We start from the raw sequence: 18,045 nt of genomic DNA on the forward strand, positions 1-18,045 counted from the left end.
AAAATATAATAAGGCATTAAAATTAGAAAGATCATATCATAGGGAACATGTGAACTAAGTTTCAAGTTGATTGGACTTCAGCTTCATCAAAAACTACCTTGACCAAAAATTTTAACCTGAAACTCGCACTTTCATTTTCTATGTTCAGTGGACCGTGAAATTGGGGTCAAAAGTTTAATTTGGCTTTAAAATTAGAAAGATCATATCATAAGTAACATGTGTACTAAGTTTCAAGTTGATTGGACTTCAGCTTCATCAAAAACTACCTTGACCAAAAACTTTAACCTGAAGCGGGACAGACGGACGGACGGACAGACGGACGAACGAACAGACGAACGGACGCACAGACCAGAAAACATAATGCCCCTCTACTATCGTAGGTGGGGCATAAAAAGTAGAAACAATCTCAGCAATGACAAGTTCTTTAAGTATGACGATACGTGCACGTAGTGAAGATTTTCTGGCGTTATACAACACGAATACAAGCTCGATGAATGATCTTCAAGTTCGCACCCAAAGAAAATGAAGCAACTAGAACATGATTATAATAAAATGATATAGTTGTTTTTGTCAAAATATAGTCATAATTGTTTCCTTTTTTAAATAGAACGTTGTGTTGACGAATTATGTGTCGGTTATTTACGGCATAAAGAAAGTTATTAATAATACAATCCATGAAAGAGCGTATAACAATTATACTGAAAACGCGAGGTTCTAAATTTACAGTCCCGGCTTTGAACTGACTAAGATCTCAGTTACGCAGGATCAAAGATATTAGAGATTGAAGAAAAGGCATACAATTATTATCTGTAGAATTCCCGTGTTATTTGAAAAATAATTCTTAAAGTTTGAAAACCGTAGCATATATACTTGAAATAAATATTATAGAAAGTTGTTCCTATTAAACTTATTCCTAATCAGTGTTACTTATACTGCATGTATACACAAAATTGTCCCGACCTAAATTTTACTTGCCAGCTTATTAATGGCAATTTCCTCTGATACCATACGATTACTGAAGAAGTTTGTTTTATTCCGTTTGAAAATTTATCTTCAGTTAAAATAGGAGTTTTAAATTGATAAATAATGCAAACAACGATCATTTGATATTTAAACCATCATAATGACATTAAAAAAGCTTTATTAACACATTGATGGTCAAAGATAATTTTCAACTGTGTGCTAATTAGTAATAGGGCGTTTTGAATATATTATCTCTACCTGGAATGCATCACATAACATTTTGCCATTGATTGTTGTTGCTAGTAATAGCAATCTCGTTCAAATCCCGTTTCAATCACAGTTAAAAGTTGGGAGAAAACGTGATAGCTTTACTTTATAGCGGGTTACACACTTGTCTATATAAGATACCAGATTTTGACATGTAACGTCGTTAATGATGTTTAACGTCGATGGGCACATTGTGGTATGGTACAATAAGATTATTTTACACAAAGAAAACATTTGTTGAATGCAAATTGTTTTTTTTTTATTAGTTTTAAATACACTTAATATGATATTCGTCTCTAAAAAATAGATGCACGAAGAAAAATGTCATTAAATACTAAAACACTGTTTGTTGTGACTAATGGTTTTTAGTATACATAATCCGATATAAAAAAAATAATTAAAAGAAGATTTTCGGGCAATATTAACTGGACTATCAGGTACATTTCTAGAACAGATAAAAAAAAAGTGATAACGTCAGTTCACACAATATGGAGAAGTGTTACAAGCTAATTACAAGAACCGGTACATAATGTTATATCATCAATTGCAATATCACCGTTATTACCAGCTTTTCCTTTCGAAGCCTCGATATCAATCTGAAAAAAAAATATCAATATAGAAAATACTGTTGCGAGAATTTTGTTCAGGTTTACAAATATTTAAAAAAAAATTGCCAATCACACTTTATGTTCTTTTGAATAAATACATTTTATGTTATTTTTGTTTTTGTTTCACACAAATAAGTCATTCACGTGTTTTGAATTTTTCAGTTAGTAGTTAAATGCAATTGATATCTTACATTCTGATTAGTTTGAAATGCATTTGCGTACTTTATTTGGAAAATGATAGAATTATGACAAATTCACAATTTAACCTTGTTTTGATTGACACAAATTTAAAATTGAAGAGTCCAATTGTATGTATCATACGATAAAATCGTTTAGTAATGTTTGTTCCAATACATGGCTACATCAAGAGAGTAACCATATTGTACCAAGTAAAGAATATAATAGTTACTCTAAAGGATGTTTGCTTCTCATGTTTTGGACTTTTTGTCAGATTTTCGAAACATCTGGTTTTATCCATTTAAATGTCTTAAAAAATTTTGCCCATGAACCCCCAAATTTCTTTTTATAAATCTTTTCCGTGTATAATTATAAGCCATTGGTAAAAGTCTTATAAAATTTTATTTATTTTTTAATAGTTTTTGAGAAGTTTAACTGGTAAATGATAAAGCTATGAAAAATCAAGAGAGAACATTTTCCCGCCAAAATTTCAATGGCTACGATCTCAAAAACAAGCACATTGACCCCTATTTTGTTTTGCGTTTTTGATTCTTCAATTAATCCCCTATCAATATATACTAGTTTTAAGGAAAGTTATTTATAATGAAACTGAGCAGCAAACATCCTTAAGTTCGTTTGATGAGTTACTGTTTGAGCTTTTGAAAAGAGAGTTTCCGTTTTAATGTTTCCTTGGAGTTTTGTATTTTTGTTATTTTATCTCTTGATGTCTTGCTATGCAGACAATTAATTTTGTTGCATGCGTCAAGGATAAATCGTGTTACACAAAATGTCGTCTTTCATACATTCACCCTATTATAAAGGGTAAACGTGTCATCAACGAACGTATATAGACAGTTTATATTTATTAGTGTCACTATTAAACTTTTAAGGGCCATAACTCTCCTTAACAACTGAAGTAAAAATCGTCAACCCCGTTAATGAACTGCACTTTCTTACCATCTAAAACATAACCAATCCACAAAGCATTGGTGTGATAACTCTGAATTCATTTCATGAAAATTGCCATGTTCTAATCAATCAAAAACCATACAATACTAATTCTGACAAACAAAAGTGGAAATAATCGACATAGAACTTGACATCAATCGTAGTATTTGAAACAACATATAACAGCGCATTTAAGAGCAATGTGTGAACGGTTAGAAATTTATCACATCAAAAAAATTGCAGCTGCTTGTCCGTCTGTTCAGCAAATGTATTCCCTACTTAGAACCCGAATTTTCGGTCAGGAGGGATTTCTATGTCAGAAGCCCTAGATATAAATTTCAAGCCCAAACTGATTTTAAAATAATGCCATCGACGAGTTTTATGTTTGAGCTCAGTGCATATTATAATAATTATATAAGTTCACGCAATCTCAGTGAAACTTTACAAACAGACAAATGAATGTGTATTTAAAGTTTACTCTGGAAGGAAAATGTGAAGGAAGAACTGATGTTCTGATTATATACTTACAACAATGCCTTTCACTGTATTACCAGTTATATCCACACTAGCTTGCATCCATTGATTTCCTTGATTTCCAGACCTAGTCCAAGGATGGGACCACCAGCCCGCGCCGAGATATTGTGAGTACACTGATAGATATCCGATATGTTGACCATACATGTGATAACAAAATCTGAGGCAATACGAAGAGGCTGAAATAATCATAATAATTATTCGACAAGTGAGATATGTAAATTATGGTTGTTGGAACCAAACTGTAATATTTATATATATGTACTTGATTATCAAAACAATTGAAATATGAAGTTATACAAATGAACAGGGAAATTATAGAACCTTTGTGAGCAACTCACATGACAAAATGATTTTTATAAGGATACACCATGGACACTTATTTCATTTACGATATAGCTTTTACTTACTTTTTTGCACTAATATAGTTTTTTTTGTCGTCTGAATTACATGCTTATAGGTAGCATTGCTAAGGGAGAAACTATTGTGAATGCTAAAATTTGTAAAAGTAAACCATTATAGGTCAAAGAACGGTCTTTAACACAGAGCCTTGGTTAACACCGAACAGCAAGCTATGAACGGGCCCAACATGACAAGTTTAAACTCAAAGAACAGATAGCAGATGACAACCATGCTGCTACAATTGACAAGCAACATTAGGGTCAAAGGGGGAAAATAAAAAAATCCACTGCATCGGAAATAAAGATATATAGTATATGTTGATTTTAGATCGACGACCGTATATAAATAATATTGAGAATGGAAATCGGGAATATGTCAACGTGACAACAACCCGACCACAGATCAAATAACGAACGTAGACAATCAATTGGTCTTCATCACAGTAAAAACCCTCTAGCCCCGACACAGACTATTATCTTGCATAGTACAAAAGCATAAACCTGAAGCACGAAGATGCACTCTACTGTCTTCACGCGGCACTAAAGACAACACGAAAGATAGTTACAAGACTACAATAGTGCAGTTGGAAACTGAAATAATAAAAAAAATACTAATGAAAGACCTGTTAAACAATTTAAGGTAAAATCATAACATATATAAATAAATGTTTTTAATACTTACAGAACAGGTTAGTATTCTTTGACCTCAAAAATGCCACAAAGTCCTGTCCTTGACCATTTACCTCAATATAGGCATATTGGGTACCATTGTGTGCAGCGGAAGGACCAGTGTTTGGTGTAGATGTTGATCCCTGTATTGCAATGACATTTATAATATGAAAAATAAAATTGTGTTTGTTTGTTGTCATGTTTTACAGTTCCCTATTTGATGTGTCGTTCACACGCCTCTTTAATGTGTCGTCACACGATTATTTGTTCAATACAAGAATACATTTCAGCGACTGATACTTTGTTCGACATAAGAAATCATTTTATTGATTGCTATAACACAATACTTTGTTCGACAAGAACATATTTCAGTGATTATTATGCCACAATAATGTAATTTTGGATGTAACGCGTCCTCTGATTGGCTGATGTTGTTATGTGTATCAGCTCATAGACATAATTTTGTCATGTGACCGTGACGTCGTCAACGTTTTTTCATGATTTACGCCGGTTAAAATGAAATTTTGAATTCAATTATAAGGAATGACTGTAATATTTTTTTGTCTATTCAAAATAACAATGCACACTTAGAAATAACCCGCTACACTCGTTATTTAGTGTGCACCACACTTTTGATGTTATTTCTTTATAGACAGACAAATTTTACAGTCATTCCTTTAGTACGTACGTTGTTCATCACAAGACAACATTTCAGTAATTGCTATAACACAATACTTTGTTCGTCATTAGAAAATATTTCAGTGATTGCTATAACACAATACTTTGTTCGTCATTAGAAAATATTTCAGTGATTGCTATAACACAATACTTAGTTCGACAAGAAAAAATTCAGCAATTACTATAAGAACAAAATACTTTGTTCGACAAGAAAAAGATTCAGTGATTTCTATAACAACATACTTTGTTCGTCATTAAAAAATATTTCAGTAACTTCTATAACACAATACTTTGTTCGTCATTAGAAAATATTTCAGCAATTACTATAACAAAATACTTTGTTCGACAAGAAAAAAATTCAGTGATTGCTATAACACAATACTTTCTTCTACAAGAAAACATTTCATTGTTTACTATAACACAACATTTTGATCGACAATAAAATATTTCAGTAATTGCTATAACACAATACTTTGTTCGCCACAAAAAAGTATTTCAGTGATTGCTAAATACCAATACTTTCTGTATTATCTGATTTCGATACCAACTTGTTAGCACTTTTCGAAATTACGTCTCATATTGAGAATTTAGTTGTGTTTTCAATGTATGCCATTAGCTGTACAAGACAATAAGTTGTCTTATAATGGAATATTAAGCTAAAGCTGGCAATGAGATTGAGACCGAGAGCATGTGAATAAGAAAAAAAAATGATTACTAATTTTTCAAATATGAATTTGAACTTGGTGAAAAATATTTGAACGATTTCTTTCTTTAACATTAGAATCAAGATTATCATCATGGGTCAGGAATAACTATTATTACTCTAATATCAACTCAAATTGACACATTTAGAAATTGTAGTTCATATGTATAATTCTATTCGTTTGTTGTTTCGTTGGATTGTTACCTCATCGAAATGATGAACACTTTATATTTCCGACTATTCGTATTAACCGTATTCTGCGAAAGGACGTTATGTCTTTTAAAAGAAAAATGAAAAAAAAACCCGAAGCGGGATTAAAAAGTTTTTACCAGCAAACTAAATAAATTGAAACTCTTTTATGTAGGATTATTATTACTTTTTATATCATGTTGGACAAGAATATCATAAGCCGATAATGTTATTGTATTACAATAAAAAAATCCATGCATTTATATTTTCGAAGAATGGCCAAGTTCATTAAAAGTAAGCAGTTGTTTCACATAAATGACACAACGATGACCACAAATCTAATCAAAATAGCAGAACTATGTGAATATTCATCATTAATTTGCTCCTAAATACAACTTACTGATTTATCTAAAGTCCAGTTGAAGTCGTCGCCATTAGTATTTTCGAATGCACATGTTTGTCCTTGTTCAAATCCACATTCAATGACTGAAGAGAAAAAAAGGCAGACATGACGTCTATATTTTGTTTTCATGCAACCCTCCCCAGTATTCGATGAAGCAACTGTTTGACACCGAATAGTTAGCTCAATCAACAAATTATATCTTGACCCGCGCCTTCATCATTTCTTTCATTTCAATAAGTAAAAAATTGAGTTCAGATTAAATTACTATGAAAGTTGACGAGAACTGCTCGTTGCTACATTTGAAAAAAAATTAAACTGACCATAATCTTCTTACAACGATTCACGTCTTTGAATTAAGAATATCAATTACTCCGAAAAGGATACAAAATATGCTGCATACACTATATGTGAACAATAATATGATGCATACACTATATGTGAACAATAATATCGAATGTCTCATGAAACGATTCAGAAGAAGAAGATACAAATGGCATAAGATGTTAAAAAAAAATAATATTACACTACATCTACATTTCCCCTAGATTCCACTTCTTTATACCTTTGTCACATGAAGGAACAGTTGTCGTTGTGGTTGGAGGAGTTGTTGTAGTCAGAGTAGTTGTGATCCGAGTAGTTGTGATCCGAGTAGTTGTTGTGGTCGGAGTAGTTGTTGTGGTCGAAGTAGTTGTTGTGGTCGGAGTACTTGTTGTGGTCGGAGTAGTTGTTGTGGTCGGAGTAGTTGTTGTGGTCGGAGTGGTTGTTGTGAACGGAGTAGTTGTTGTGGTCGGAGTAGTTGTTGTGGTCGGAGTGGTTGTTGTGGTCAAAGTAGTTGTTGTGGTTGGAGTGGTTGTTGTGGTCGGAGTAGTTGTTGTAGTCGGAGTAGTTGTTGTGGTCGGAGTGGTTGTTGTGGTCGGAGTAGTTGTTGTGGTCGAAGTAGTTGTTGTGGTTGGAGTAGTTGTTGTGGTAGGAGTAGTTGTTGTGGTCGGAGTGGTTGTTGTGGTCGGAGTAGTTGTTTTGGTCGAAGTAGTTGGTGTGGTGGAAGAAATTGTTGTGGTCGGGGTGGTTGTGGTTGGAGAAGTTGTTGTTGTCGGAGTAGTTGTTGTAGCTTGAGTAGTTGTTGTAGTCGGAGTAGCTGTTGTTGTCGGAGTAGTTGTGGTCTGCGTAGTTGTTGTGGATGGAGTGGCTGTTGTGGATGAAGTGGCTGTTGGGGTCGGAGTGGTCGTTGACGTTGGAATAGTTGTTGTAGTCGGGGTCGTTGTGGTCGGATTGGTTGTTGTAGTCGGATTGGTTGTTGTAGTCGGAGTGGCTGTTGTGGTCTGTGTAGTTGTTGTGGATTGAGTAGTTGTTATGGTTGGAGTAGTCGTTGACGTTGGAATAGTTGTGGTCGGATTGGTTTTTGTAGTCAGAGTTGTTGTGGTTGGAGTGGATCTTGTAGTCAGAGTAGTTGTTGTGGTCGGAGTAGCTGTTGTGGTTTTCTCAGTTGTTGTTGTTGTCGAAGAAGTTGTTGTTGTCGGAGTAGTTGTTGTGGTCGAAATAGTTGTTGTTGTAGTTTGACTTGCTGTAAAATTCATAACATTAAAGTGAGATTTTTTTTTATCATAATAAAATCGGATTAAAAAATTAAAAGAAAAGCCCAAATAAGCAAAAGGAATTCCTTTTAAAAAGTTTCTTTGTATCTATTTTAGGAAAATTGCACTTACAGACTTTAACTTCGGTGAGAAGTGGTTTCACATTTTCGGTCATACTAATTTATTGAAAGATTTTGTCCTGCTGGTCTTTTCTTCTAATTAAAATATATATCTATTTTTTTTAAAGCATTCAAAATTAAAATTGCTCTTTGAATTATTTGTGGATCTTGTCTTGCTCTTTTTGATGTTCAAATTTACTTCCTTTCTGTTATAATATTTGAGATAGAAAAAACAAGTGAAACTGCGAGCTACTGCTCACTGATGATACCCCCGCCGCAAGTGGATAATATTAATAGTGTAAAAATATGCAAGTGTTCGGTAAACAGGAAGTTGTCAAGTGATGAATCTGAAAACGCATCACACGGTATAGCTGACTTATAAAAATCCTGAAACCAAATTTCAGAAATCCTTGTATTGTAGTTCCTGAGAAAAATGTGACGAAAATTTTTAACTTGGTTATCATGTGTAAAATCATACAAGTGTTCGGTAAACAGGAAGTTGTCGAGTGATGAATCTGAAAACGCATCACACGGTATAGCTGACTTATATAAATCCTGAAACCAAATTTCAGAAATCCTTGTATTGTAGTTCCTGAGAAAAATGTGACGAAAATTTTCAACTTGGCTATCATGTGTAAAATCAGACAAGTGTTCGGTAAACAGGAAGTTGTCAAGTGATGAATCTGAAAACGCATCACACGGTATGGCTGACATATATAAATGTTGATACCAAATTACAGAAAGGGTGGATGTGTAGTTCCTGAGAAAAATGTGACGAAAGTTTCATGGGACGGACTGACTGACGGACGAACGGACAGACAGAGGTAAAACAGTATACCCCCCCTTTTTTAAAGCGGGGGTATAAAAATCAAAACAAAATCGGAATTGTTCTTGTTTATTCCTACAAGTAGTCGTCTGACAGTATTGTAGATCTCTTCATTTTGAACAGGTTTTCTCTTTCTGTAGCGGTTTTCACGTTTTGAAAGACGAAAGCGACATTTTACTCCTATTTTTAGCCATATTTGCCATGCTTGTTTGCAAGTGTGGCAATCAGACACATTAGTTTTCAAATTTTAAATACCCAATGATGGTTGTGGCAAAGTTTGGTTAAATTTGGTCTAGTAGTTGTAGAAGAGATGATGTTTTTAAAAACGAACGACAATTAAGGAAAGGTGACGACGAAAGCTCACGCTGGCATTCGATTTAGACGAGGTTAAAGTATAAAAAAATGCAGGTAGAAATCGGTTTTCTTTTAAAAAAAAAAGCCACACTTTTAAACATGACCTAGCATTCTGAAGGTATATCTCATGCAATACAATGCCACTTGTCGACCGACACCGATGATTTGATGAGTTGACACATTACATTGAGACAATGCCTTCAATTTAATCATAAGGTATAGACTGATATTTGATATTAGAATGTCCAAGGGAAATAATAAAAATGTTGCCAATACAGTTAAGACATCCCACAAAAGTGTGGGTAACAGATAGAAGCTCCAAATTTATAGATTGAAACGTTTTAAAAACGTTTTTGAAAATTTCAAAGACATTATGTATAATGTAAAAGGACCACAAAGTCTGTAGAACTAGATCAACTAGAAAGGAACTTACTAATTAATTAGGTACAGTTAATAATTATCCAATTTGTATATCGCAGCTTTTCGTAGCAAATATGGAAGCATATATATCTCAAACCATTAATCTAATTCAAACACATACGAGTAAAGTAACATGATAATGACGTTCCAGGCACATAACCGATTTTGCCAGCCTTTGTTTTGTCATTTCCAATCCTCAACTATTTATTTACCTCTAAATACAATAAACCTGAGATATAACAAATGAGATACAATATAGATTCGGTTATTGTGCATTCCCTCTAGATATGTTTGATGTATGCCCCTTTACTCTTGATTTATATGTAGGACTCAGAGGTGCGATGGGGACGCTGAAGTGCGATGGTCACGCTGGAGTGCGATGGTCTACGCCGAGGTGCGATGGTCCTTTCGCTGAAGTGCGATGGTTTTGTATGACGTTTGAATATTGTGACGTTTTCAAATACAGCGTTATAATAAAATCTCAAAATGCAGGCAGGAGCATAAGATGATTTGTAGCTGAAAGTTTCATGCGTACAAATAAACAGAAATTGAATGAAACGAACGATTCAAGTCCCATTTTGAACATTGGGTGTCGAGGTTACCAAAATATGTAAATCAATGGGAACAAGGTGGCCAAAGGATAAGATGATCTTGGTCTCTAGATGAGCTAACCAGTGTTCGGAACTATAAAATATATGCCGGAAAAGTTTTGTACGACAAGTGAATGATCTTATTATTAATTATGACTTTTTTAAAAGTATCCTTCACAATAAATTGTGTTGACAACTTATATATAATTAATGATAAGATAAAATTAATTATAAGCATATTTTTTCGTTATATCAAGTAACTTTATTGTGCTCACAGTAATAAACTTCTGTAACGGGATAGGCGAAACAATCAACCAGAATGGTCTCAACTTGGTCATGAGTGGAGAAGCAGCTAATTACCCGCTATGAGTCAATCATAAAACAGTTATGGTATTAGACAAATGGATAACTGGGTGTTGTGAGCAATTTCTTAGATATGACATGACAAAACAATTTATTAGTATATTTGATAAATTAAGTTGGAACCCAGTGTTGTTTATCGCAATTAAACATTCAATATAAAGACATTTCTCGAAAATAACATCGGTGATTACATAATTTTTTTTCGCTTAAAATTCTGAAATAAGTATAATCTATCTTCATGCAAAATTTCAATGATTTAGTATTATTAGACTAATTATAGATAGTGTGATTTCCCTTTAATCTCGGCCATCCATATAATAAAAGAAGATGTGGTATAAAAAAAATTCTGACCCTTCACTGCTGTTATACATGTTAATATAAGCGGATGATTAGCATATTAAAAATTAAAGTCTTTGATTTAACCTGAACAGAAATAAAAACCCGATATCTCAAATGTGAGGCTAGCACGCTAACAACTAAACCTCCATATTACATAAGATTCAAACTTCAGACCGTCGTATAAACAACGTGACAATTAGACCATCGCACTTCAGCGTACCCACCATCGCACTTCAGCGTACCCACCAAAGCACTTTAGCGTTTCTAACAACAAGTCTGCGTCACAATGTCATCATCGCATTTCAGCGTGTTAACCAACACACTTCAACGTAGACCATTGCACTTCAGCGTGACCATCGCGGTTTGGAGTACCATCGCGGTGCCGAGTTCTACTTGTACGCTAAAACAAGCATGGCAAACATGACAACATGGCTATATACTCCAGATGAGCTTTAAAAAGGATATATAGTTGGATACTTTTTTCTAATAACGCAGTCGTACTAACCACAGGTACCAGGAACCAAGAATATACCATCTAGAGCCATTTCTTTCATCCAATAAGGCCCAGAGGTTCCTTTAATTGTAATCTGTAAGGAATAATAATTCTGTCAAATGCTTTTACTATCGAATCTTCAAGCACAAGAAAGAATAGCAAAACCTCCAAGTGCATTTAGAAATAAAAGAATTCAAGGAGCTTGAATCGCTCACTCAGCGAGCAATATGCAACATTAAAATTTCAAACAGCATTTGCATATTGTGATCGCTAAATGAGATTGTTACAAGGTCTGATACGATCAGAACTCATTTACAAAATTGGGAAACAGCTTTTGGGATTCAATAGAAATTTGGAGGACATAGGATATGTTCATAATTTTTTTCTGTCTAAAGTCCAACTGTTTCTTTTTAATTAATTAACTCTTTCGAAAGTGGATACACTAGTCTTTTAATGGAGATAACTAAGGTTGCAGGGGTTAATTAATGACCGTGTTCCTTTAACTTATAAATGTAAATCTTCGTAGTACACGAATGGCCCATCCGCACTATCATTTTGTATGTTTAGTAGACCGTGAGATTGGGAAAAAACTCTAATTAGACATACAAATGAGGAAAATCATAGCATAGGGACCATGTGTATTACGTTTCAGGTTGATTAGACTTCAACTTCATCAAAAACTACCTCGACCAAAAACTATAACCTGAAGTGGGACAGGAACGAACGGACGCACAGACCAGAAAACATGGGGTATTAAAAACACAAAATAAAAAACACAAAATATTACGATTAATAAGACGAAAATACACAACGTGTTCATTAAACATTCATTATTCAGTGTGCAAGTCTTGTAAGGTTTAAGCATTCCTACACGAATCTCTGATGACCATCCAGTTCAGATTTGTGTTGGTTTTAGAAAATATTTATAGAGTTTCAAAATTGGCTATCAACAATATTTCATGGATTAAAGGTAAACTTGATCCGTAAAATAAGTGAAGAGTTAAGCACTTTTCGGCAGCATTTAAGTATATTTACAGCTTTTCTATAAAACTATACAAATCAAACCTCTGTTTAACTTGCTTGCTTTGTTTGTTTTTGGTATTTGTAAACAACAGGTTGTTAGTCTGTTTCAGTCTATTTACTTTATACTGGAATTTGATTTGACAATAAACATTAACTGCATTTCAAGTTCCACATGTATGTCAATTTTTATTGTTCAATCAAATCACAATCTATATTAAACAGACTGAAACTCCGCCTATCAATTGTAAAACAATAACAAACATCCAAGCAAACTCCGTCTATCAATAGTAAAACAATAACAAACATCCAAGCAAACTCCGCCTATCAATAGTAAAACAATAACAAACATCCAAGCAAACTCCGCCTATCAATTGAAAAACAATAACAAACATCCAACCAAACTCCGCCTATCAATAGTAAAACAATAACAAACATCCAAGCCAACTCCGCCTATCAATAGTAAAACAATAACAAACTTCCAAGCAAACTCCGCCTATCAATAGTAAAACAATAACAAACATCCAAGCAAACTCCGCCTATCAATAGTAAAACAATAACAAACATCCAAGCAAACTCCGCCTATCAATTGTAAAACAATAACAAACATCCAATCAAACTCCGCCTATCAATTGTAAAACAAGAACAAACATCCAATCAAACTCCGCCTATCAATTGTAAAACAATAACAAACTTCCAAGCAAACTCCGCCTATCAATTGTTAAACAATAACAAACATCCAAGCAAACTCCGCCTATCAATTGTAAAACAAGAACACACATCCAAGCAAATATAGCCGATCAAAGTTTTGTGTTGCATGTTTTAAAAGAAAAACTGTATTTGTTATGCTGTTTACCATTGTAAACGTACGTCTTGATGCGAATATCCAAGGTCAATAGCCTTTGTTTAATTTCGGCCTCATTTTCTCTCTTTTAATTGTTTTAAATTATCATCCCAGGGTTGTTTATATCATATCATGCAGTGTAACTTTAATTTGTTCATTATAAAAGGCCGTACGGCGACATTTGGTAATGTTCTAATTTCCTTATCCGTTGATGTTTGATGAATAGTTAGCTCATAGGCAGTTATATACCACATATCTTTTTTTATACTATTTAAAAGCCTTACGAGTAACACATCTTTATAATTGAAAGGGAAGTAACATTTTACGTACCTTCAAATTGTCAACAGCTGGTATGTCTATTTTTTTTTTATATCATAGCATGCAGTGTAACTTTAATTTGTTCATTATAAAAGGCCGTACGACGACATTTGGTAATGTTCTACTTTCCTTATCCGTTGATGTTTGATGAATAGTTAGCTCATAGGCAGTTATATACCACATATCTTTTTTTATACTATTTAAAAGCCTTACGAGTAACACATCTTTATAATTGAAAGGGAAGTATCATTTTACGTACCTTCAAATTATCAACAGCTGGTATGTCTATTTTTTTTTGTAACCATACTTTGCTCTGACTACCCGTTCGGCTAAACAATGACGTTACAATACCAGTACTGTCAGTCATTGTAATCTGTAGTGTTCCCATCTCATATGCTGGAGAACTGTACATATGATACCAGAAAGACAAACATCGCGCGACCCCTATCAAGCAAAAAAGTCAAAAAGTTCATTGAGAGTAATATTGATGCAAATCAATAAAAAGTAAATTCTATCCAATCTGATTAATTCCTAAGATTATTATAATTATTAATACATAAACACACATGTATTTGTTAAATAAAATCTTATAAGGCAAACAATGGCAATCGTATAAAAAGTCATCAATTCTTATCTTAATTAATAAACATAAATAACAGGATTGATATTTTATAGGTCAAACGCGCGTTTCGTCTTTAAAAGCCTCATCATTAAAACTAAACTTCAAAGAAATATATAAAGATTATAAACGTCAAATAAGTACAAAGTTGAAGAGCATTTAGGATGCAAGTAACAATATGTATTCTCTTTGGATTACATAACCACCATTACAAAATACAATATTTAAATTCCTTGTCAGTTTTTGAATTGTAACGAAAATTATCCGAATCTCCGAAGTCTATCTAATCTTACTCTTTCCTCAAGTTTAAATATTTGAAATGAGGATAATTTCACCACAATTTAAAGGTGCTCTATCGAAAAGAACAAAAACCCACTTAATCTTAATTTAAGACAGATAACACCGTCTATAAACAGATCACCAGAAAATAACTGATATGATTTTTGATAATACATGATTTGTTATAGAACTTTTTAATATTGTCCGTTAATAAATTTTGAAATTACAAAAGAACTAAAGTTGTCAACGCCTTTGTTAATTTTAGATTTATTTGGCTCTTTTTATGTCCTTTTGGTTATGAATCCCTGCTCTCGAGCTGTTTCGTCTCTTATATTACTTGATTTATGTCACTTGACCGGGCGGGGTTTAACCGGTTCACTTATTAAAGACCAGTCCAACTATAGACATGAGTTTTGGGATACAATCATCAATGAATTATTATTTATCCCAGATTATACACTCAGTTCTTTTGTTAATCCATTTGGTGACGCTGATAGGTGATTATAAATCAATAATAATTAAAACGGCTATCAAGCTTATTGCACACATAATCAAATAGACTGTCCCTATGCAAATTAAAACATACGCACCGCTCGATCAGTTAAAATAACATAGGTAATATTACCAATGTTATTTCAACTGATCGGGCGGAGCTTACGTTTTAATTTGCATAAGGACAGTCTATTTGAACATGTGTGTGATAAGGATGATTGCCGTTATAAGTATTACTGATTTCTAATCACCTATCAGTGTCATCAAAGAAATTTACAAAACAATGACTGGACACTTCATTGATGAGTTTAACCTAAAACACCTATCTATAGATGGACTGGTTTATTGTGAGCGAATCGGTTATACTCCGCCCAGTCGAGTGAAATAAATCGAGTAATACATTGGCTTTCATAAAATTAATGAAATTTATTATATTATGTTTCAATTAGTCAATATCATCTATTTAAATTTTCTTCGTTTACCTAGACTTATGTTTTTACAAGAATTTTACCTGTCAACTAACAATCGAGCAAAATAAAAACAATAATAGTATTTAGAGCTCTCACTTGGAAAAGATATATTAGTTGACATAACTGCATCCTCTGCCACTGGCGATTCCCATTTATGCACTGTATATAAATATACAAATCCTTCTTTTGCGCCACCAGGATAACCAGTACCAACTGGACCCTGAAGAAAAGTGGAATGTTTTTAGACTAGGGAAAGAAATAAAACTATTTTCAGTGACTGAACTCGAACTAAACTAAATTACTTGAAATGTCTGTTTTATAAAGGCAGATACCCATTAGTAAAACTTGCGTACAGGGTTCTTCAATTGTGCATACATAGCAACAAAGATTATTTTCAAAAACAAATATAATATTTACAGAGTGGGCGAATAGAAAATTGTCAATGAACCATGCATCCGACCATAAAATTGACAATAGCTACGATTTTGACTGTAACGTTACGCACGCTGTTCCTACAACCTCTAGGATTTGTAACACAATCTTCGTAATTTCCTCCGCAAAAAAAAAATGTTAGCAAACACGAACCACTATTAAAACAAATTCAATATATGTTTTAAATTATGTTTTATAGCTCTTGATCATATACTAAGTAATATCTAGTATATTTGAGGATTAAAATAACAAAGCTATGTGAAAAAAACGGATGTCCAACGTTACATTTATGAAAAACTGTTTTGACTCTTATGTAGAGTGATCATATTTCTTATTCTCTGATCTTCCGGAAACTTGGCAGGAACAACGGCATGTGTCGGTTCTTTGTGGCGTAAAAGCCGTTACTTTGCCAAATTTCATTTGACTCGGTGGCCGCATATTAAGCTGGAATAAGAAAAATGTCCAACGACGTTTTTCGGTAACTTAACGACTGGAAGTGAATTTTATAAGTAGATATAGCGGAAAACGAATAAAAAGAGTAAGACAATAATAACATCTACCAAAAGTACAAATATTTGCCTCATTGTTCGTGAGTTCAAATATTGCAGATTTTCTAAAATCTTCTTTACACAGTCGTTTTTCAAGCGGTAGCCATTTTGTCCAAGTTGATATTTCATTTTTCAAAGCAGTTAACGCGTATTATTTAACTGATATTTCAATAAGTTATTTATAATTGATCAAAACAAAAGTTAGATACACGAAGAGTACAAAATGCCAACATTCTTTTCTTATTAACTACATATTTGGGTCTTAAAGGAATATATTTTTTCAACACATTACAAAACGGTAGCCATTTTGTCCAAAAGTTTAAAAACGTCGAAAAATCCGAAAAACGTTAATTTCCGACGTTACATGTCCTAAAGTTTCAATTAAATGTTCATGATAATTTGGAAAAAAAGATGTTGATAGCTGCCAAAAAAAAAGAATAGTGCATGTTGCTACATGTATAGGCTCTGGTCGGGAAATAGATTCGACACAGGTTAAATTTTGCAATTTTTATTGATCGTTTATAGCTTTTACCGATTTATTTAAAAGAATCGTGAAAAGGGAAATTCAATCTCATTACATGAACTTCGTTCAACTTTTGCAAAGACAAATTGGAAACACCAAGACAATCCTCTAAATGTAAAATGCGAATTTTAATTTATGTTGCGGAAGGACTACGAAAATTCGAAATAGATCATTTAAAGTCGTCACTTCAGTAAGGTGCATTCACCAATTATATTAAAAGGCTTAATACAAGTCCACGGAATGTTTTACTTCGCAATTTGTCCTGCAATTCATGTTATAACTGACAGCAATTCCTGTACTACATGTACAAGCGAAGCCGGAACTTTTCGTCAATATTAACTTGAACATTACTTGCGACAGTAAGCACTGTATTTTTAGGTGAAATAACTTTAAAGGTAAACATTATTAAATCGATTTCCACAACTTGAGGTAATTTATGATAAAATGATATCACAAAAAGAACAGAACCAGAATCAACCAACAGCATATAAAAAAACCCGAATAAAACTTATATATAATAAAAATTAATCAGTCAAAAACCCTCTTTGACGCCGCATTTTTAGTGTAACGTCGTGTTGTAGGATACAACGTTTGTATAACACACCATAGATACTTGCTAAATACCTATAGGAAGATGTAGTATGAGTGCCAACGAGACAAATCTCCATCAAAGTAACAATATATAAAAGTACTAGCAAGACATTTATTAGGCATCAACTGACTAGTACTAGCTACGTCTGAATCGACATTTGATATGACCTCAGTTGGAAATCAATTGTTCAATGAATCATAATATTTAGTGTGTGTAATGTTTCATAAAAAAGCAAACATAAGCAGCAATAAGGCAAAGATGTGCAAAAACTCGTCCTTATACAGGTTACACGA

At 33.2% G+C, this 18,045-nt stretch overlaps 1 protein-coding gene across 2 annotated transcripts in view; it reads right to left on the reverse strand.

The window, feature by feature from the left end:
* Window positions 1-1,463: 1,463 nt before the first annotated feature.
* LOC139527317 (uncharacterized) overlaps window positions 1,464-18,045 on the reverse strand; it is a 43,486-nt gene continuing 26,904 nt past the window's right edge. For both annotated transcript variants that reach the window (XM_071322679.1, XM_071322678.1), the window contains exons 17-24: window positions 15,754-15,877; window positions 14,057-14,241; window positions 11,628-11,709; window positions 7,103-8,101; window positions 6,538-6,623; window positions 4,581-4,710; window positions 3,492-3,676; window positions 1,464-1,826 (exon numbers count right to left, since the gene is read on the reverse strand). In XM_071322679.1, coding sequence (XP_071178780.1) covers window positions 1,737-1,826; window positions 3,492-3,676; window positions 4,581-4,710; window positions 6,538-6,623; window positions 7,103-8,101; window positions 11,628-11,709; window positions 14,057-14,241; window positions 15,754-15,877 — 1,881 coding nt within the window. In that variant the 3' untranslated portion in view covers window positions 1,464-1,736. The remainder of the gene's footprint in view (window positions 1,827-3,491; window positions 3,677-4,580; window positions 4,711-6,537; window positions 6,624-7,102; window positions 8,102-11,627; window positions 11,710-14,056; window positions 14,242-15,753; window positions 15,878-18,045) is intronic.

Source organism: Mytilus edulis, chromosome 6 (genome assembly GCF_963676685.1).
Source record: "Mytilus edulis chromosome 6, xbMytEdul2.2, whole genome shotgun sequence".
Classification (NCBI taxonomy): domain Eukaryota; kingdom Metazoa; phylum Mollusca; class Bivalvia; order Mytilida; family Mytilidae; genus Mytilus; species Mytilus edulis.